Genomic DNA, 23,243 nt, shown 5'->3' on the forward strand with positions numbered 1-23,243 from the left:
GCGGAAAAATTTTTCCGGGACCCGCCGGCCAGTGCGAAAAATGCGCTATCGTTAAAACAGCGCGCCAAAAATGCTTGTTGACGAGAGTAGCGCGGTTCGGCCCCACGCTTTTCTCTACGTTTGTGAAGGGAGGTGGGGGTGAGTTCCTTTTTTTTTTATTTTGTTTACTACCAACGGCTGCTATGAGGTTTAAATTTAAAACTTGCGCCCGCCCTTATGCATTTGTATGGCGCATACTTAGTCGCAGTGCATGGCACTTTCACAGCTCGATAGTTTTGAACGTTGTTTTCCAGCGGTGTTCGCGTTCGTTCGCGCGCAGTTAGCAAGCAGTTAGTGTAACACTTCCGCTTAATGCGACACGCATACAAAGATCGGGTGAACGAACCTATCGGGCGCTACGTGATAAGACTGCCGATAAAATGGCGTACACCTTCGAGCTCGCGTTCGGACGTAAAGAAAGCGACCGGTGTGCGCTTGTCGAATGATAATGTTTTGGCGTAGCGGCGTTTTATGCACAGGCGGGCGATTACGGAGGAAAAAGCACGGCAATAAAAATGGCGGGAACTCGCTCATGCTTTGGGGTACGTTCTCGGCGCGAGGCCTTCGATTACGCTAGCATAAAAGCTGCCTGCATTTTTTTTTTTTTTTTGTGTGTGGTGGTAGCGCTTTGTAAAGACCGCAAAAACACTGAGAATGAATTGCTGTCGGAATTCGAGTAATTGTCTCGTTTACCTTTCAAAACGGCACGAATAGCTGTCAGGTGGCGTGTTATCAGTTTAATTGGCGGCAAACATTGGAGAAAATAAATGTTCATGCTGAAGCCTTGAACATACGAAATATTTACTAAACATGCAACTAGTTGTCAGATGGCTTCTTATCAAATTGGCGGCAAACATTGGACAGAATAAAATATATCACGCTGAAGCCTTGAGCATGCGAAATATTTACTAAACATGCAACTAGCTGTCAGATGGCTTCTTATCAGTTTAATTGGCGGCAAACATTGGAAAGAATAAATGTTCATGCTGAAGCCTTGAACATGCGAAATATGTACTAAACATGCAACCACAATGGAAACCATAATCCGCAGAACACAGGCGAAAAAGAACACACGGAAGTCTTTATTTCAGTACATTATTCAGAAACAGTGACTGATATTTCTGCATATGAAAAACAATAACAAATTTTAATTGCCTTCTCAGTACTAGTTTGTACAAGTCAGGCAAAATGCTTAAAAAATGTCAGTGAATCGACGGTCACTCCAGGCTGTTATGAGTGCATCTGCTTAGGGAGGTGGAGCGTGGCTATCCTCTTGTAGAAACCATCATGAGTGTCACAGTCGTGGGGGGAAACCACGTTGATGCTGGGAACATGGATCCGTCCAAAGGCAAAATCTCGGTTGCGCTGCACAAAAGTAAAGCAAACATGAATCGCCATGGACATGTGCAGAGCATATCTGGCTTGCCTCCACAGCGACCAATGCAAGGAGTTCCAAGATCCCTTCAATGTTTGAAACAAAGAACTGTTTTAATTCAAGCTTGAGTAGGTATGCAATTAGCATAGTATGAGGTAATTAAAGGCATGCTTTATATACAAGGCGGGGGCTACAGACGCTAAAGCCCAGGGCAGCATTTCCAAGAGCTGGGGAAGGAGGCCCGTTTATTCTAACATGCTTAATAATATAGAACCACAGGTAATGGAACTTTTAATGACGTGTATGAAGCAAGCGAATTAGAATGGAGAGATGGTGCCCAGCCTACGTAACTTCCTTTAGCCTAATCAATTGGGGAGACTTTGTTCTGTAACCCAGTGGGGCCTGTGTTTGCTTGAACACTGGGGAAGAGTTTTTCGTGGTGCGCCATTAATCCCTCTGCTCAGTGGCATTTGGAAAAAAAAAGAGAAGGGGGAGGCAATATCTAAAAAATGTAATGGAGAGAATGTGTGAAATGAGGAAGAAAATCTTCCCTTTTCCCTGCCGCCACCACAATCTCTGTACACCTCTCAAATACTTTCATTGCTTACTTCTGCTTTTGGAGAAGGTAACAGAAAGAACTTGCCTGTCTTATGGATAAGTCTCTTGCCATCACCTTGTCTGAGCTTTAGCAGTCCCGTTTGCGTTTTGTAAAACTAATGCTGATATCTTACTCTTGCTTGAATCTCATTTATCTGATTTGGTTCCTTTTAAAATTTAGTGCACTTTAAAATGGGGGTACATTCTAACAGGGTAGTACAGGGGTGTTGAGGGACTGCTAAGAGAGGATAAGGAGGGGGGGAGGCAATGCTATCAGAGCCACCATTTTTCTCAATCCCACCCTGGGATTTAGAATCCTTATACTAGAATCCATATAAATGGTTAGAGACCAGCTACTTGATAAGCTTTTGTATAGGAGTTCAAGTTACCACATTTACATTGTGAGTTTGCAGCAGATGAGGGCCGTGCAGAGAAAGCTTCGAGGTAGGCTAACACAAAAGGCTACATGCAACAGAGGCTAAGAACAGAACAATGAGTGACGGAAATTAAAATGACAGCACAATGTTGACAGGAAGGAAGCAGCATAGACCAATGAGTAAACAAACACAAGTTGATCTGAGTACATTCTAGTTGAAATTAAAAAGTGACACCTGGCAGGTTTTCAACAGTGTCACGATGCGTACTGCGAGAGGAAAGAGTTGATCGAGAGTCAAATAGTATAACGAGCTCAGAAAACTTGCTGGATTGACATGGCTACAAGTGGTGATGTTGGAGATCACTGATGCAGGCCTCTGACGGACAGTGGACTCCACTCAGTGACAGTAATGAAAACTAAGCTGTCAGGAAAGCGACAGGTGCCATCGCCAAGTAGTCATACGTAAAATTAAAAGTGGCTTCATTTAATTGCACTAGGCTGAATTTGAACATCTTGTTACTTTAGAGAAGCATTATTTCTGGTTAACATCCCTGCCTTCCGCCCTCCTTTCCTCCTCCTCCATACTGGAACAGAGGATAAGTCATGCTGAACAAGTAACAAATGCATTTCCACTTCAGATATATGCGTAAGACATTAGCAACCATCTATCACCATGTCAAAGTCACCTACGCTTGGCAAAACTATTATAATATATTGTCGTCACTTTGCAGTTTACGTTCATGCAAGTCAAATGTTAGGCTGCTCCAGAAGCTTGAATAACAGTAACTGGACAAGAGCATATCATATTGCATATTCCACGGGCCTCCCATGATGTCATACTAGTAGCTTGTGACATCAGAACCTTCACTTGACATCCTGAAACAAAACAGAAACAGTGAGGCAAAAGAAATGCAATTACAAATTATTTACTGAGCATAAGCGAATTTCACGTGGTGATACATATTTTCTTAATGTCTTATGCATAATTCTAAAGTAAAAATGCAGTGAAAAAAATTTAATGCCTCAACCCCTTTCAGTGCCGTTGAGAGTCATTGCCGCAGCTTGCTATGCCATTGGTTTGAAATTTTGTTTACAGGAGCTATTTTGAAAAGCCTGCAAAGTGACAACCGGCACCAGTTGAACCAAACTATGGTTTATTACCCTTTCTTTTTTTCCACAGCTGACTACTACTCCACCATACAGCAGCATTATGAAGTGACAGTGGCCATCGCTATAGAGCTGGCAATGCCAATGAAGTGTAGCCAATGCCAATGAAGCGGCTTCATCAAACACCTCGTTAGTGTGTTATCGTCAGTGCCGAACACGTCGGCATCATCAAAGCTTTCACTGTTTTCCCATCTTCTACTTTGTTGACGAATGCAACAAGGCATACGACACTTGTCACTGCAATAACTAATGATGCTCCCTTTTCACAGGGCAAATCGTTAGGCTGAATCAATGGGTAAGCATTCTGAGCTGGTTAAACAGCTTTGCGGGCTTAGCAACAGGTCAGCCAACCAGCTTCTGTGGAATGTACGAACAGCATGCTTCCTCTATATCCTGCTTTTGTTGACCCTGTGGACAAAGGTTATTGTGTGACCACCTCCCAGGTACAATTTTACAATGGCTGGCTGTATAGGGAAACACCCCGGTGGTAAGCCGTTTCCAACATGATAGCGTTAAAGGCTTCATTCACTGGAAAATGTGGTGCCGGGGCTCTGAGCAAAAAAAAACATGAGCATGCCTCTAGACGGCAGGGCACTGATTCAATCGCTGGGTTGTGTGATGCCGCGAGACCACGTGACATGAGCTGGCAGCGTCTGCCAAGTCTGGCTTCACATCATGTTCTTATGGCTTGGTCGCGAGGAGGCTTTAGGGCATATATATCTATTTTAAGTATGCAGTACCTTACAACTGTGTGCTAATGAGCAAGTGCGAGAGAGCGTACGAAAAAATTAAAGCATTACTGATTAAACAAGAGGCAAAGTGCAGGTGCACGAATGGCGATCCACAAGAGGAGCTGGCCTACAGTGTAACACGGTACCCTTAAAGGCAGGGCTTAAATGTTACCCCATTCTGCTTCTTTATTCACGCAATATTACACACGCTTAAGCTACATAAGCACTCAGGTGCTTGTATGCAGCCCAGGTAGCCAGTCAATGCACGACACTAATGTCACGTTTGTCGAACTGGACATCAACAGCTTCAACTGCGGGCTTACACTTCACAAACAAATGTGAGAGAGGGCAAAGAGGGCAAACAGGTGCGAAGAAAGAACATTTCCAGGCACTATTTCATTCTGGGGCCAAGAAGAAGGTGACCATTCATCCCCACAATTTTTAAATCATGAATTTATAAACAAATGCCCTGCAAATAATAATTACAGAAGGATTAGTCACGAAATAAAGTGTGCAGTAGAAAGGTGGATGTAAAGGCTTGCATTGACCTGAGTGCTCAGGAAACTATAAAAGCATCCTAAAAAAACACGAGGTGTTCGATGGAGCCCAGCCTGAGGACTGGAGCCCGAGCATTAGCTCTAAAACTCCGTATTGCAGTTAACATGGATGCTGCTTTGGAACAGGCCAGTGCCGATCCTTATAAGAAGTCAAATCCAGTTACCCGTGCACAATGTACAAAAAGGATTGCTTGCTGAAATACAGCTGCCTTTCGCAACATCTTTGACAATGAAGGAAGACACACGAGGGCCACCAGTAAGTTTTAGTTAGGTTGGCTTCACCGCACGACCGCAACCTAGTGTGGAAATTTATATCACTCTGTGGCACATTTGTGTAGAGCACTGGAGCGGCGCACTTTCCCATATAAAAATTGACACCTCGTCCCAGTTTCTAGGTTTTTGAGGAGACGTTTGTGTGTAAGTAGTTGCGCACAGACTTCCCAGAAATGTGGGCACGAGAACTTTGCTCAGCATTCATGGACAACCTCATTATTATTTTTTTCACTGCGTGGTGCACACTGCTAGGGCTCTGTACACATGTGCAATAAAGGCTGTACAAAAGACTAAAGGACAGCCTCAAGCACACCCCGCATTCACGAAGTCATACAGTTCCGTAGTCAGTAGGTGCCCAGGGCTTTGCAGCCGACCCACCTCAAGGTGTGGGAAGTGATCAAAGAGTGTAGAAGAACCGCCACTTGCAAAGAAGCAGCGCAGTTTGGCACAGGCTATTTAATTTGACCCCCGTTAATTCGGAAATTTGGATAATCTGAACTGCTGGGACGGTCTCAGCCAATGGCCACGCAAGTGCTACCTATATAAGTGCTGGGCCCTCGTTAATTCGAAAGCTATGTGTCGCTTTATTTAAACGGCCTTCCGAAGTGAAGCCGTGCCTGAGTGCGACCGTTGCAGCAAGGGTTCATCAAAATAGCACTACTAAATCTCAAGCTTCCTACTACAGTCTCCCACACACCTTAATGTGCACGCAACAGCAGACGTGGTAAAAGACAGTGCTTTTTGCTAGATTACTTCGACCATGTAGTTTCGTTCTTGCCTTTCTGAGCTTTGCACCATCCCGTGGTGGCGGCGGTGGTTGTCACCACGAATCAGCCAGCCAACCAAACCCAGCAACGCGCACTTTCAGATAGTGATTCACATTGTTGTTCTTTCCCTTTGCTTTGATCTGCACGCTGCTTCCCTTCCGTGGAAACCACAAACTCGTTGCATACATTTGTTTATTTGAGCAGTAAGCCTCCTCACATGCGACGCTTTGCGGGCTTGCCACAGCTTTGTGGGGCGTCCCCACGGCTACCACGTCACACAGTGAAAGATGCTGTGGAGGTGCATAGCATTTTGGTGCAGTTCTAGTAATTGTGGTACTGTTCTCACCTCAAAAATAGGCAGTAGTTGTAAATTTTCGCTAAATAACTTCATCATCATTCAAGTGGTTCTTAGCGGTTTTTCCAAGGTCATTCGATAATTCGAACTTCAGATAAGTCAAACATTTCTTTTGGTTCCTTGATGTTTGAATCAACTGCCTTTCTCACCCTTTCACTACTGAATGTCCTATGAAATGGTAGCTCATTATAACAACGCCACTTTCCTATAATATACTCTTATGCAGGATAGTCAATAAAATAATCTGTGTGTCTGACAGATGATAATAATACAACATACTGAGGGTCAACCATAGTTGATGCAGAAGGCCCTAGGTGGCACTTATCTCTTAACTTTTTAGAACAGGCTCCAATGGGTAGGATAGCTGCAGGAGAATTTCTGCAGCCAGTGCAATTAAATGCCCCCACAGCAACCTAAACCTTATTCGCGCCCCCAGTGGTAGCGTGTGTAGTTTTGCCAACAGAGCCTTTTCGTTGCTTTCGGAATTATCTGGCAGACATGGGCGCGGTATATCAGGCAGATTACACTGCAGATGCAGGGTTCCAAAATTGTACAGAAGCCTTGGATTCCTCGGAGAGCTTCCTAGGCTTCCTGAGAGGCAAAATATATGCAGCAAGCACCAGCCTTTACCTTTCCTTCGCCCATCTTATCTTGGGAATAATCACAGTGTAGATGTTTACAGCAGGCAGTTTCACTAACAGCCATTCATTATTAATTAAATTTGGTCACTTTGCAAAGGGCAGTGCTCTTGTCCAGATGCATGTCAGGCACGAAGTGACTGAAGCCAAAACACGGTGAAGGTTCCTCAGCACTCTTTCCAAAACCACTCGAAAAACTGGTAATTCCATGTAGAGAGAGCAAACAGACACTGCACAGCGTGACAAATGTGCCTACCTTCATGATGGACGTGGCGTCGAATGAGTTGCGAGGCTTGGGTGCCGGTTTCAGAGAGGTGTTTTCAGTGGCGAAGCGTTGCTCCCGGAGCCGGGTATTCATCAGCGTCATGTGCAGCTTCACATGCTCGGGGCCTCGGCCTCGGTCCTGCTGCCGCAGCATCAAGCCAGAGTCCAAGAAGCGCCGAGCCACCGCGTCGGCTAGCTGCTGCAGCTTACACCTGGACACGCGCAGGGCACCCGATGTCAGGATGGGCAGTGTGTTTTGTTGTTCCATCGGGCTGCTGACATGAAGTTTGCCAAATTCACGTCTGGAACCGGCACGCGCGGTGCTCAACACTCAAAGCTGCTCAAAAGCCGTGACAGGCACAACAGCAAAGGGGATTAACCTCGCCTGCCAAGTGCGGATCTTTGATAGAACTACATTGCTTTCACCGAAAGGTGGCTGACGCAACCTAGATCCCAGCCCATAATCATAGGCTAGACCGTTTGTACTTCGACACGGGGTGTGTGCGTTTGCAGACAACTGTACACAGACACCACTAAGCAGCCTACTTTGCTAACGAAGCACCTTTCGAAGGTAATATCTTGGACCGATATCTAACAATAACTAAACCATATGCTGCAAGTGTTAGGACATTGTTTACCCTGGGGATACACAGACAACACAGACAGCTTTTCGGCTTAATATATATTAACAACGCAACCTGAAATTTGTTTTTGTCCCTATCAAATTATTCACAGAAAGCGGTAAGGGAAGGAAGGACCACAAGATCAAGGAGGGGCAGCTTACGTAAACTTTATGGTGTAATTTGGCAACATGCATCAGTTGATCTTGATTCCAAGACTTTACTAACAATCTAATGGCTTTGGAAAACCATACATCAAAAAGCGTAAATCTGAAAGAAGTCACATAAATTTGTTAAACTTTCCCAATCTCTTATTGTACTATCATGAACAACATGAACAAGCATACGTCAGCGTATGGCCTCAGTCAGTTTCAGCAAATAAGTGGAGAGGGTTTTGCCCTGTGTAGAAAATGTAGAAGACCACTTGAACGTGATGCCTAGTCATTGGAGGCACTGGCATTGCGTCCTCACGCAGTGATAATGGATGCTGTTCTTTGGATTCTTCATTTCGGGTTTTACTTTTACTCCCAGTTACTAAATGGGACGTTTTTGGCTAGCCGGTTGCTCAGATGCCCTTTTTTTTTTTTTAAGCACAGGTCTTACGCGCCTGTTTGACGACTGGGCTGCGTCGCCGTTGGTGCTGTTGCTGGTGTAACCGAGTGAATGAGAGCCACGAGCCATGAGAAAGCCACGAGTCAAAGCGAATTTCTTAGGAGAAGATAAATTCTCTTTCGATTGTGAGAAAGTTTTGCAACTGCACATATGCACAGTCTGTGCCAAAAATATACGGCCCAAGGTTTTCACTTCTAAGCCCTTTAATGAGACTCCTGGAAGCAATACTGGAATATACAGGTAAGCTAAGAAGAATAAGGACGAGATTTGTCATCTACGGGATTTCAAATGCTGGAGATGTGGAACGAGTCCAGTTACGGGCTTAGAAGAAAAATCCTTGGGCCATATATTTTTGAAAAAGACTACACACACACATGCACACGCACGCACGCGCGCACACACACACACACACACACACACACACACACACACACACACACACACACACACACACACACACACACACACACACACACACACACACACACACACACACACACACACACACACACACACAAGCATCTCTACAATTCTTAGACCCAATGTATTGCAAAGACACATAAACAGCTGCATTCAAATTTTGCGTTAGGGGCCATAGAAGTTTTTGCTTGAAAAGACAAGCAAAGATTTCGCTTCAGTAACAGACGTAAAGCTCTCCTTTGGTTCAGATAGTAGGGCGCCTCTCAGTGAGCAAAGACAACTGTAGATATGTCTTTAAAAGGCCGCTCTAAGCAAAATATTTCGTCCATGACAGTGATGTTGTTGAACATTGTTAAAAAGGTAGTCCAAGTATACTGAACCAAGGACACCTGGAAGATGCACAGCAAAACAAGGAAATCACTGCGCCTCAACCACGGCGAAGAAGACCTAAGCAGTGTTGGTGCTGCCAGCGGCAGTCCATTTCAAACTGTAAGGGGGACATCCGCTGTGCTGCTGACTTTGGCCATGTGGGTGACGCCATGGTGCGATAAAAGCCGAGAGAAACTGGACTGCATATTTCACTACTGCTCAGAAACTGTTCACGACAGCCAGCAAAACAGATTGTCTCAACTTTGTCGCATTGTGGCTGAATGAAGAACGGTTAGAAGTACGTCTTATTTTCTGATAAGTCAACCTTTACAAGCCACTGTGATCAGCAGCAAAGAGGATGGCACATAAGAGTGCACACGTTCTAGCCCAGAGACGTATGTCAAGGAGGTCACACCAAGCATATGCACAGCACTGAATGCGTGGGGAGCACTTTCATGCCCTTGAGCACTGATAAAATGTGATAGAGTTCACCAGCACCACCTACTGCACAGTGTTAGACTGAGAGATAGTCCAGTACGTGTCGAACAGATTGCACCCGAAAGATGCTTCAGCAGGATCTATTGTCTGCTCATAGAGACAATGTTTGTGACGAACTTTCTCGATGTGCGAGGTGCCGCATTCCTTGCGTGCCACACAAAATGTGCTGACCTAAGCTCAGCTCTCGTTGTACTTGGCGATAATGGCACGAAGCAAAACAAGAGGAGTGGCGGAGCCTTCAATGAGACACTGCTTGCGTTGATGTTCTAGGCTTCTTTGCATTCAAGGCTAAGGGGTGCGTAATTCAGACCCAAGGTGGTATGACGTGCTATTACAATATCCAGTGCAAGAAAGTGCCAGCGAACACTGGGAAGACTATTTTTCTACAGTGCTTTCATATGAACTTTTTTTTTTTCGCATTAGTAGACATCAATAAAATCATTTGCAGCTCACTGTTTCAAGGAGCCTCATTCTGTTTTAAAGGTGGCACCACAATAAAGAAGACTTGCAGTGTCTCCGTTAATCAGCGAGCCACTGACAAGTAAATTTCCTTTCGGCCATGGCCAGCATTGAGCAATTTTTACATGTGATAACGCGCCGCACGTGAGGTCCACAGCGAGCGCGCAACAAAACTTACACAATCATTGGCATTTATCGCACCCGCTTCTTGAGTGTGTTATGGTGCAACTACAGTGAACCGCACCAGCAGATCAAAGCAGACTCACTTCTCAGATCGTGCAGGCCCGTCCTTGTTGTAGGATGAAACCTTGGCATACAGCACATCCACCTCGCTGACATCGTCGTTCATTATCTCCAAGCCATGCACACGCACCATCAACGGGGCATCTTCCAAGATACTCCTGTTCAGCACAGAGAAGCGGAGGTAAAAGTTAACCACAGAAAAAAAAAGAAAAAGAAAACACACATACACACACACATTCCATAACCGTTCACTTCTTTAAACCTGCTACACCAAAAGCAACTGATCGTTGTATGACTTGCTATGCCCATCACAGGGCAAAGACGGTGAGTTACTTCTTTGCTGCATAAGCTCCGACCACCATATCCGAGTAACTCTTCCACTGACAACACTCCACACCTGACCCTCTGCTGCTCTTGGCCTTCCCTAAGAACCTAATCTGCTGTCTATCAATCTGTTCTGCTATTTGCTCTCCCCACATGTACATGTCCCACTTACACCTCTCCTGGTTTCAGCTAGGATACCGCTAAATTGAGCTGATTCTCTGATTCACACTCCTGTGTTATGACGTGTATGCAATAGCATCAACTATGCGCAAACTCCACGCTTCGTACCAGTATGGCTTTTCTTTTAACACTTACTACAGCCTACGTGCATCTATGGTGTCTGCAGAAAGGAACACACTCACGTGACAAGGTCCTTGCAGCCGTCCAGCACCTTCTGGGCAATGGTCTGCTCCTTGGCATCGAGCAGCACCAGCATGCCAATGGTGAGGTGCAGCTTCTGCCTGGAGACAAACAGGCTCTCCGCAAGGCCACGGCCCTGGACACACCACAAGACACCTTGCAACGAACAGCAACTCACAACGTTAACATGCACTTAAGCCTAGCACAGCTCAGTACTTGCAGTCATTCACATATTTTCCCACTCTCAAGACCTGGTCACATTACAGGGAGGAGTGTGAGAACAGACCTTTTTCGTTGCAGGTATTGTAGCAGTTCATAAGTTGTTTGGAAGCATAAAGTGAGTAGCTTGATTCTGTATTCAAGACCAGTGGAGAGTGCCACTGGGTCCCAGACAGAGAACAAATGCTTGCTTCTGGTCTAATCAGAGCTCTGTAATGCTGAAGTTTACAGCAGCAGTAGGAGATATTATTGCATGAAACCTACTATGCGACAAGCATTTAAAAAAAAAATGTTTTTATAAGGATAGTGTAAAAAAGTAACTCTACTAAGGGATACGGAGGTTACATTAATGCGTACTTGAGTAACATGAGATTGCCATCATCTACTTACTTTATTTACCCTAAGGGCCCTTTCAGGAATTACATCAAAAGTTAAGCCAACTGAACGAAATTCACTGTAACATGCACATAAGCAAAAATCACAGTTCACAAGGTACCCATATAGTGTAGATTACAGGTAAATATGTAGGAACAAAGCAAACATTTGTAAAACCTGTGTACTTATGCGATAGATATATATCATCATCAGCAGCAGCCTGACTACACCCACTGCAGGGCGAAGACCTCTCCCATATTTCTCCACTTAACCCGGTTCTGTGCTAGCTGCATCCACTCGACCCCCGCGAACTTCTTAACCTCATCTGCCCACCTAACTTTCTGCCGCTTCCTGCTACGCTTTCCTTCTCTTGGAATCCAGTTTGTTACCCTAAGCGACCATCGGTTATCCTCTCTTCGCACTACATGTCCTGCCCATGCTCATTTCTTCTTAATTTCCACTAGAATGTCGGTAACTTGAGTTATTTCTCTGACCCACTCTGCACGCTTCCTATCTATTAATGTTACACCTACCATTTTTCGTTCCATAGCCCTCTGGGTTGTCCTCAACTTAAGTAGAACTCTCTTGGTTAGCCTCCATGTTTCAGCCCCATAGGTGAGTACAGGTAAGATGCAACTGTTGTATACTTTCCTCTTGAGCGATACCAGTAAGCTACTAGTCATAATCTGTGAGTGCTTGCCAAATGCGCTCCATCCCAATCTTATTCTTCTTGTTATTTCCTTTTCATGGTCCGGATCTGTGGCTACTACCTGTCCTAAGTAGACATAATCGCCTACTATTTCCGGTATTTCGCTACCTAATGTAAACTGCTGTTCCTTCCCGAGGTTGTTGAGCATTACCTAAGTCTTCTACATATTGATTTTCAAGCCTACCTTTCTACTTTTCCTGTCTAGGTCATCAATCATTATTTGCAGTTCATCCCCCGAGTTGCTTAGCAAGGCAATGTCATCGCAGATTACTGAGGTATTCTCAATCTACCCTTATCCCTAACTGCTCCCATTCCAAGTCTCTGAATACTTCCTCTAAGCAAGCTGTGAATAGTACTGGGGAGATTGTGTCTCCTTATTATTTTCAGTTCATCTCCCGAGTTGCTTAGCAAGGCAATGTCATCGCAGATTACTGAGGTATTCTCAATCTACCATTATCCCTAACTGCTCCCATTCCAAGTCTCTGAATACTTCCTCTAAGCAAGCTGTGAATAGTACTGGGGAGATTGTGTCTCCTTGCCTAACACCTTTCCTTATGATAATTTTGTTACTTTCTTTATGCAGAACTATGGTTGCTGTGCAACCGCTATATATATCTTCCAGCACTTTCACACACGGCTTGTCTGCCCCCTGATTTAGCAATGCCTGCATCACCGCCGATGTTTCAACTGAGTCAAATGCTTTTTCGTAATCAATGAATGCTATGTATAAGGGCTGGTTATATTCCGAGCATTTTTCTATCACCTGATTGATGGTATGGATATGATCGATAGTAGAGTACCGTTTCCGAAAACCTGCTTGATCCTTTGCTTGATTGCAGTCTAAGGTTGTCCTGATTCTATTAGCAATTACCTTAGTAAATACCTTATACGTAACAGACAGTAAGCTGATTGGTCTGTAATTTTTAAGGTCCTTAGAGTCCCCTTTCTTATGAATGAGGATAATGTTTGCATTCTTCCATGGTTCCGGTACCATTGATGACACCAGGCACTGCGTATACAGGGTGGCCAGTTTTTCTAGCATGATATCCCCCCCCCCCCCCCCCCCCCGTCTTTTAGCAAATCTGTAGTTATCTGATCCTCTCCAGTTGATTTCCCCCTTTTCATAGCTTCTAATGCTTCTTGACCTCGTCCTTCGTCACTGGTGGACCGTCTGATTGCTTTTCCCTGCCGCCAATCTCGTTACGGTCCTGACTACTTTGGCTGCTGTAGAGATCTGTATAAAACTCCTCGGCTACTTTGACTATCTTGTCCATATTCGTGATGATGTTGCCCGCCTTGTCCCTTATCGCATATATCTGGTTTTTGCCTATGCCCAATTTCTTCTTTACCGCTTTAAGGCTTCCCCCGTTCTTTACAGCATGCTCAATTTTCTCCATGTTATACTTCCTTATATCAGATATATATATATAGCCTTAAATGATTATACACAGCCATAACAAATTAATCATACGCATGCAAAATAATGGGCAGGGATTACTATACAACAAAGAATACAGTCATATACATCAAGGAAGAAAAGGAAGATAAGTAATCAGAATATTGCCATGTGCCTAGCGCCGCGCGACAGCCGTGTTTGATGCCGACGACGACGAAGCGGTGGTTGGCACGAGCGGCGCGCTGGGGCTGGACTCTGACTCTGTGTTCGGAACTACAAGCCGACCTCATTCTCGGGTCCTCGGCTACGTGTACTTTCACGGCTCCCTCTGACTTGAGTCGTGACACTGGTGGAGGTGCCATCGATGATCCCTTCTCCTGCGGACGACCCTACGCGGCCGCCTCTCGTGACCACTCCTGTTCATCGTACCAGCCGACGGCTCCGAGGCTTGTCCCCCGAGGCCTTCCCTCTTGACGAAGAGACTCTGGCTGTGGCAACGACACCACCCGCCCGTACCATGACTGTCCCTTCCACCCCTTCGTCCTGTCTCATCCTTCAGACCCCACGTACCCCTAAACCATTTTACGGTGAGCAGTTTGAAGACGCCGAGGACTGGCTAGCTCACTATGAAAGGGTCGCGACGGTTAACGGCTGGGACGACGCTGCGAAAATGCGGAACGTCTACTTCAGCCTTGAAGACGCTGCTCGGACATGGTTCGAGAACCGCGAGGCCACATTCTCTACGTGGCCGGCCTTCCGAAGTCAGCTCCTCGGTACGTACGCCAACAGTGACCGCCGAGAGAATGCCGAGCGTGCCCTGACCTCTCGAGTTCAGCGTCAGAACGAGGGGGTCGCAATGTACGTTGAAGACGTCATGCGCCTTTGTCATCGCGCCGACCCGTCCATGAGTGAGGAGAAGAAGGTTCGGCACCTGATGCACGGCGTCAAAGAACAGCTTTTTTCCGGCCTCGTGCGGAACCCGCCCACCACCGTCGCGGCGTTTCTGGCTGAAGCTGTGACCATGGAGAAACTGCTACAGCAGCGATGCAGCCAGTACGGTCGGCCGCTGAATTCCATCACCACACTACCGCCGTCTGACCGAACCGACTACAATCCCGGGGCAGATAAGAGCTCCCTTCGCGACCTCATTCGCACCGTGGTTCGTGAGGAGCTCCAGCAACTTCGTGGATCGTTTACTCTTGGCGCAGCTTCCCTGGCCAGCATCATCCGTGAGGAGGTCCAGAACGCACTCACGCCACCAAGTACAGTCGTTCCACCACCACCCCCGGGCCCCACCGAGCGGATGACTTATGCTGATGTCACACGCCGCCCAGCCCTGCTACCTACCCCTTCGCCTTACACGCAACCTCAGGTCGCTGTGCACGCTGCGGCACCGTTGCCCCTTTGGGCAGATCAGCGCCAGGCGCCCCGGAAGACTGATCTCTGGCGCGCTCCAGATAACCGCCCTCTCTGCTACCACTGTGGCGAGGCAGGTCACCTCTACCGGCAGTGCCCTTATCGTCAGATGGGCCTTAGGGGATTTTCCCCCGACAGCCCTCGTCCACGGCCTGGTCAGCGGCCACAGGACATCGCTGAGTACGTCAACCGCCAGCGTACGTCACCCGCCAGTCTGCCACATTCTCCTCGTCGCGAGTCGCGCTCGCCTTCGCCTCGTCGCTCTTCACCCTCTGGGTCACGGTATACCGCTGGACGCAATGGTTCCTCGAGCCCGCATCGGGAAAACTAGCTCCGGCGACCTTTGGGGGCGAGGCCGCCGCACGCCGATTCGCCGTAAAGCTTCCACCGCCGCACCGCTCGATTCGCCCCGACGTCGAACGCCGAATTCCTGTCCAGTTTTCACCGCACAGACCAGATCGCCCCGACGTCGTCCGCATCACCGACCAGTTATCACCACCGTGTCGCTTAAATCGCCCCGACGTAGACCACACAACTGCCGCCCAGCTTCCGTCGCCGCACCGCTTCCTTCACTCCGACCTGCCTTCGACATTGAATTGTCCCGACGCCGACCACCCAACCGCCGTCCAGCTTCCGCCACCACACCGTTCACTTCACTCCGAACCGACGTCGACAGGCCCTGGTCTTGGCCGGGTCTCCCTGGACATCCCTATTATCGTCGACACGAAGGAGGTCAGCGCTTTAGTTGATACGGGAGCCGATTATTCTATCCTTAGCGGGCGGCTTACAAGGACACTGAAAAAGGTGATGACGCCATGGAACGGACCAGACATACGTACGGCAGGCGGACATGTGGTTGCACCACTGGGTATGTGTACAGCCCGGGTTACGGTGCGAGGCTGCACATTTGTTGCGACTTTTCTCGTTCTACGCGAATGCTCTCGTGATGTTATTCTTGGCATCGACTTCCTTCGTGAGCACGGTGCCACTATAGATCTACCGAACCGCTTGGTGACGTTTTCCGCCAAACTGGCCACTGAAAAGCATGAGTACCGAGGGTCCCACTCCATGCTACGAGTCGCCGATGATAGCCTCACAGTGCCACCACGCGCCAGCATCCTCGCCAGAGTTACTTGTGACGAGCCACATCATGGCCTCCGGGTTGTTGAGCCTAATGTCTCCCTCTCACTCGCCTTGGGAGTTTCTGTGGCAAGAGGTCTTTGTTTCCTTCGTGGAAGAGAGACGGAGGTACTTGTCACCAATTTCTCCAATGAACATCGACACCTGTTCCGTGGCACTGTCATTGCTTACGTCGACCATCTGCACGAAGTCGCCGAATGTTTTGCTTCAGAGGAAGCTGCGCCTAGCACTGAACCGGATGATGCCGTACACGCTGTCGACATCAATTCTAGCCTTTCCTCCGTTGAAAAGAGGCAACTCCAAGATCTATTGCTGGAGTTTCGTGTGTGCTTCACGTCTTCATCTAAAGTGCAGCAAACGTCGGTCATTAAACACCGGATTATCACGCATGAAGGCACTCGACCCATCCATCAGCAGCCCTATCGTGTGTCTCCTCGGGAGAGAGACGCTATCCAACAGCAAGTCAAGGAGATGCTCGCTGATGGCGTCATTCAACCTTCAAGCAGCCCATGGTCCTCGCCTGTAGTCCTCGTTAAAAAGAAAGACGGAACACTTCGTTTCTGTGTTGACTATCGGAAACTTAACAGTATGACAAAGAAGGACGTCTATCCGCTGCCACGGATTGATGACTCTCTCGACCGACTTCGCCGAGCCAAGTACTTCTCCTCCATTGACCTCAGGAGTGGTTATTGGCAAATTGAAGTTGATGAGAGGGACCGTGAAAAAACTGCCTTCGTAACACCAGATGGGCTCTATGAATTCCGCGTCCTCCCATTCGGGCTCTGCTGTGCTCCTGCCACCTTCCAGCGGATGATGGACACTGTGCTCACAGGTCTTAAGTGGCAGACATGCCTTGTTTATCTCGACGACGTAATAATTTTTTCACCGACGTTCACGGAACACCTGCGCCGCCTGAGAACTGTTCTCGAAGCTGTCCGGTCTGCCAACCTTTCTCTCAAGCCTCAAAAGTGCCACTTCGGGTTCACCGAATTGAAGTTTCTTGGGCACATCGTGAGTGCTGATGGCATCCGAGCTGACCCTGAGAAACTTGCTGCCGTTGCTGCCTTTCCCGTCCCCGCCCATAAAAAAGCAGTCCGACGGTTTTTGGGGCTGTGCTCCTATTATCGTCGCTTTATCAAAAACTTTGCACAGATGGCCAGCCCTCTGACCCTCCTGACTCGAGATGACGCATCATTTTCCTGGGGCGCCGAGCAGCAGATGGCTTTTGACGAGTTACGACGCCGGCTCCAGTCACCCCCGATCCTGGCACATTTCGACGATGATGCCGACACAGAATTACACACGGATGCGAGCAACGTCGGCCTTGGTGCCGTTCTAGTTCAGCACCAAGACGGGGTCGAGAAAGTAATTGCCTACGCCAGCCGTGCACTTTCCCGTGCTGAGTGTAACTATTCCACCACTGAAAAAGAATGTTTGGCGGTAGTATGGGCCGCTGCCAAGTTCCGCCCGTACCTTTATGGCCGACCGTTTCGCGTCATCACTGACCATCACTCGTTGTGTTGGCTGAAAAACCTAAAGGATCCTTGTGGCCGCTTAGCACGTTGGGCATTGCGCCTACAGGAGTTCGATTTTGATGTTATTTATAAGTCTGGCCGGAAGCACACCGATGCTGATAGCCTGTCCCGCGCGCCCGTCGGCCCTCCTTCGTCAGATGCCACCGACGACGATAGCTTCCTCGGAGCAGTCACTACGTCCGATCTCGCCTCCAAACAGCGTGCCGACGGCGAGCTGCGACTGATTATTGACCATCTTGAAGGTGGGCATCCTACAATACCCCGGTACCTTGCTCAAGGGTTGTCGTCGTATTGCCTCCGCAATGGGGTGCTTTATAAGAAGAATTCTACGTCGAGTGCGAAAACATACCTGCTAGTCATACCAGCTGATCTAAGGCACGAAATCCTCCTGGCCTGCCACGACGAACCAACTTCAGGGCATCTTGGCTTTACACGCACCCTAAACCGAGTCCGGCAGAACTACTACTGGCCACATCTTTCTCCGAGCGTTAGACGTTACGTACAGACCTGTCGACAATGCCAGCGGCGAAAAAAACCCACGCTCAAGCCATCCGGTATGTTACAATCTACTGAACCGCCCCTCACACCCTTCGAGCAAGTGGGCATGGACCTTTTAGGCCCATTTCCTTTATCCTCGAACGGACACAAGTGGATTGTAGTCGCCACAGACTACTTAACACGCTACGCTGAAACGAAGGTCCTTGCCCGAGGTACTGCCGGCGAAGTTGCTCGATTCTTTATGAACGACATTGTGCTCAGACACGGTGCACCGTCGACCATCATTACTGACCGAGGAAAGGCGTTTACAGCTCGGCTACTGCGGGACACCTTAACTCTCAGCCATACCGAGCATCGCACAACAACAGCGTATCACCCTCAGACAAATGGATTAACGGAACGACTAAACAAAACTTTGGCGGACATGATCTCAATGTACATCGACGTTGAGCATAAAATGTGGGACGAGATCCTGCCGTATGTCACCTTCGCCTACAATACGGCGCCGCAGGAAACCACGAAGTTTACGCCGTTCCGTCTCGTATATGGCAGAGAGGCCCGCACGATGTTGGACGCGATGCTCCCGTGCGGGGAAGAAGCGGTCGAACCCGACGCCGCCCATTTCGCGGAACAGGCCGAGCAAGCCCGTCAGCTGGCCCGCTTACACATCAAGGAGCAGCATGCCACCGACGCGCGACACTATAATCTTCGGCACAGGGAGGCCCACTACGAACCAGGGGACCAAGTGTGGGTGTGGACCCCCGTGCGTCACAAAGGCTTGAGCGAGAAACTACTCCACCGCTATTTCGGACCCTATAAAGTCCTGCGCCGCTTAAACAACGTTAATTACGAAGTCGTTCCAGATGGAACTGTGACCGTCAGTGTTCGACGCCAGCGGCCTGAAATTGTGCATGTGGTGCGCTTAAAGCCGTACTTTTCGCGTGACTGAGCGTTCCCTGCAAGTGAAACCTTGCGTTATTGTACAGTTCACCTCACGCCTAATTTTTTTCTCCTCTCACCTTGTCATCGGGACGATGTTTTCTTTCACGGGGGGGAATAATGCCACGTGCCTAGCGCCGCGCGACAGCCGTGTTTGATGCCGACGACGACGAAGCGGTGGTTGGCACGAGCGGCGCGCTGGGGCTGGACTCTGTGACTCTGTGTTCGGAACTACAAGCCGACCTCATTCTCGGGTTCTCGGCTACGTGTACTTTCACGGCTCCCTCTGACTTGAGTCGTGACAATATTAAAGTAATAATGACAAAGCAATCAAGGCAGCCTGACAATCTATACTCTTTAAAGCCTTGAGGAATGATGCGTAGTCAGATCTGAAGGCGACATCTGGAGGAAAACTTTCATTGTGAGATGCCAAGTAACAGAAGTGAATATCTCAACAAGTGTGTGCACGCAAATATGACATTGCTTTTGAATGGGTGGTCTAAACAAGAAGATATGTGGAATGTGGGGCGCAGAAACATTTTTCGAAAGTCTGATGAGACATGATATAGTTTATGCATGACCGACAGGTGGGCATTTCTTCTTCTAGTTTGAAGGCACAATAAGCTAAATCATTATTTAAGTCTAATTTACACTAGTCACGTATGAATAATTGGGGCCAATAAACCTGGATGTTTAATCTAAGTGACTCAATGGAGTTTGCTAAGTAAGCTTAGTTTGGTTTGGTTTGGTTTATAGGGTTTAACGTCCCAAAGCGACTCAGGCTATGAGAGATACCGTAGTGGAGGGCTCCGAAAATTTCACTGAAAAATGTACTGACATCGCACAGCACACGGGTGTCAGATGATGGAAGCATATTCAAGTTGGGACCTGACAAGGGCTAGAAGTTTTGTTTGTTGGCTAGCTTGATACAAGGTGTGCTTCAGGAATCCTAATGCTCTGCAGCCTTGCTAATAATGTGTTCAATGTGATCATTCCAGGTGAGGTCGGAAGATAAATGTACCCCTAGATATTTAGTGGATGATACATGTTTGTTCAATGGCATTGCCTCTAATGAAGTGGGCACGACCTGCTTCTTTTTAGTAAGTTAAGCTTATACATTAATTGATCGTGAGGAACACGGTCAAAGGCCTTAGCGAAGTCAATGAAGATGGCATTGCAGCTTTTTTGAATATAATGTTCGGTATTAAAATTGAAGTCATTCGTATAAATGGAATGGGGGAACTTTAACCTGGCCGTCATTCGCCGCTGGGATAATTTGTGTAAGTTCAAAGTAGTTAGCATGGCTGTGACTGAATCAACTGCTTTGTATTTGGATTAGATAAACCTTGCTGCTCTCCTCTGAATGCTTCCGATTTAATCAATTTGGTTCTTTTTATGCGAATCCCATATAATACTAGCGAACTCTAACATGGGATGTACTAAAGTTAGGTAGGCTGCGAGTTTCATATTTGGAGGAATTTTTTAATTTCCGTCTTAAGTACCATAACTTTCTTTCGGCTGAGTTGCAAATGTTAATGCAAATTTTCCAGTTTAGATCTTTGGATATGGTAACGCCTAAATATTTAAAATGACTAGTTTGCAATATAACTTTTCCATCCAACTCATAATTGAAGGAAAAAATGTTCTTATTAGAACAGTTAGAACAGTTTGCAGAGTAGTGGTCCTGGTATGTACTCGGCAGTGCTCCATTGGAGGGGGGCCTCTACTGATTCCAGCACAGGTGGAAAAGGAAGTAGATGGAGAGAGAAATATTGGCTTGTGACCTGCTTGGTACATCGTTTTATACAAATGGGAGAAATTATTTTCTTCCGTCGTTGGCTATAGAAGATATGTTAACGGTTCTTATTAGAGCTCGCTGCCAAATTGCCGAAACAACAGAGAAATGTTCTAACAACCAATGACAGGATTAAAATATGACATCCTGCTTCGTATTCATGCAGAACATACACCCTTGAGTGCGGGGGTCTCAGACCCCTCTTAAATACTGGCGGGGGGTCTCAGACCCCCTGAGACCCCTTTGACTTTAAGCCCTGGTGCTTGGTTAGGTTCAGTAACTTTGTGGAAATGCCATCCGGTCCAGGGTTACTGTTCGAGGGTAAGTGGTCATTGGCACACTCAACCCCATGACTGGAAACGATATCTTCCATGGCGTGACCAACAGAAATGCCCGTGCCGGAAAAAAAGCCTTAATCAGTAAAGACAGTACTAAAAACCTTACTGAACTGTCTCATCAGAGTTTCATTGATAGGCATGTCATCTATATCTAAACTCGGGGGCCTTCCAAAACTTTTTCAGATTGTTCCTGATCACATAAGAAATTTCAGTATTAAAGAGCAAATCCTTAGCTTCTTTTACCAGCTTTTTTAATGAAAAGAGACTGTGCATGATAAGCCTTCCAATGCTCCTCCAAGTTTGAGCTGGACACAGGGCAGTATAAGAGTTCCTTTTTGCATCCCTGGCCTGTTCATTGGCTGGGCTCGGCTTGGAGTTGGCCAGCTATAGTTAGTGAGAAAGATAGGTTTCGTGTTACAGTAAAGCTTCAAAAATTTGACACCGATAATGTATAAATCCAGATTATTGGGACTGATGAGTGACGCTCATTTAAATCTGGTGTCAGATGCACCTGAAATCACATGGCTAATTCTGACATGCTCCTAATGGTTGGCAGCTGTGTTGTGTTGTGTTGGGTTTTTTTGGCGCATAAGCAACTAAGGCTATCATGTGCCAAGAGCAAGGTTATTTTTTGTGTGTGAAACAAAGGGGGAAAACTCGTGTGTTCTGACTAGAGTTTGTTTAGAAAGTCTCCTTTTAAGAAACGGGTTGTGCTGGTTTTTATGGCGCATAAGCTGCTAATGCAATGATGTCGAAAGCTTGAGGTTTTAATTTGTTTACTGATGCACACTTGATTTATTCTACCGTTTGCATAAGACTCTGATGAGAAGAGAGGAGTCGCTGGAGAAAGATTTGATGTTGGGAAAGGTTGAGGGTCGCCGGAGAAGGGGTAGGCAGCGAACGCGATGGTTAGATGGCATCCTCGAGGCACTGCAGATGAAGTTATGTGATGTTAGGAAGATAGTGAGAGACCGGAAAGCGTGGCGTGACATGGTCCATAGGGTCACGAAGAGTCTGACACGACTGAACGACTGAACTGGACTTGCATAAGACATTTGCTTCTTTTAGAAAACTGAAAACACAAGACAAATCTACAAGTCCATCTTCGCCTAAAATCAGTTTTGAGTGAAAAGGAATGTGTTGTTTGTAAAATGGGGTAAAATATTTTTTCTTAGTGTTTCGAGACCTGTGCATGATAATAAGACGTGGTTAATAGTTAGTTGTTCTCCACATTTTTCGCATCGGGGTTTGTCTCTTTTTGTCAGCAGAAAATTGTGTGTCAGGTGTGTGTGTCCAATGCAGAGACGGCATAGTATTACTTCTATGAAACGTTCCTGATGTCAGCACGATATCCATTCTCCCAAAATGGGCTTTATACTAAGGGTAGTTTGTTATCCACTTTACTATTCCAGGAAGACTGCCATTTTCCTTTTAGTTTGTGGTGTACAAGTTTCATACAGTCTTTGTAGGGTATGTTTATACTCTTCATTGGCTTGTCACGTGCTTTAGCAGCACATGTGTCTGCTCTCTCGTTGCCTTTAATGCCCATGTGACTCGGGACCAAACAAAATTTTATGTTATATCCTCGAGCAATGGCTGTTGTCATACTGTGTATTATGTCTCCGAGTAAAGGAGCGGCTGCATTTCTTGGATTTAGAGCTGTGAGGACGGCTAGGGAGTCTGAGTAAATAATGCTGTTTGTAACATTCTCTTTTATTACTTTCCCTACGGCAACAGAAATGGTGTGGGTTTCAGCCGTGAAAATAGATGCGCAGTGTAGAAGTCTTATTAGTTCCTCGGAATCTCCTCGCACAACTGCACTTCCCGTGTACACAGCTG

At 47.0% G+C, this 23,243-nt stretch overlaps 1 protein-coding gene across 3 annotated transcripts in view; it reads right to left on the reverse strand.

The window, feature by feature from the left end:
- Positions 1-1,102: 1,102 nt before the first annotated feature.
- LOC146179042 (activating signal cointegrator 1 complex subunit 1) overlaps positions 1,103-23,243 on the reverse strand; it is a 48,112-nt gene continuing 25,971 nt past the window's right edge. For all 3 annotated transcript variants that reach the window (XM_084578761.1, XM_084578760.1, XM_084578759.1), the window contains exons 5-8: positions 11,047-11,180; positions 10,384-10,518; positions 7,132-7,351; positions 1,103-1,404 (exon numbers count right to left, since the gene is read on the reverse strand). In XM_084578761.1, the coding sequence (XP_084434887.1) occupies positions 1,270-1,404; positions 7,132-7,351; positions 10,384-10,518; positions 11,047-11,180 (624 nt within the window). In that variant the 3' untranslated portion in view covers positions 1,103-1,269. The remainder of the gene's footprint in view (positions 1,405-7,131; positions 7,352-10,383; positions 10,519-11,046; positions 11,181-23,243) is intronic.

This window comes from Amblyomma maculatum, chromosome 9 (assembly GCF_055883805.1).
Source record: "Amblyomma maculatum isolate TAMU_Amacu chromosome 9, ASM5588380v1, whole genome shotgun sequence".
Lineage (NCBI taxonomy): Eukaryota > Metazoa > Arthropoda > Arachnida > Ixodida > Ixodidae > Amblyomma > Amblyomma maculatum.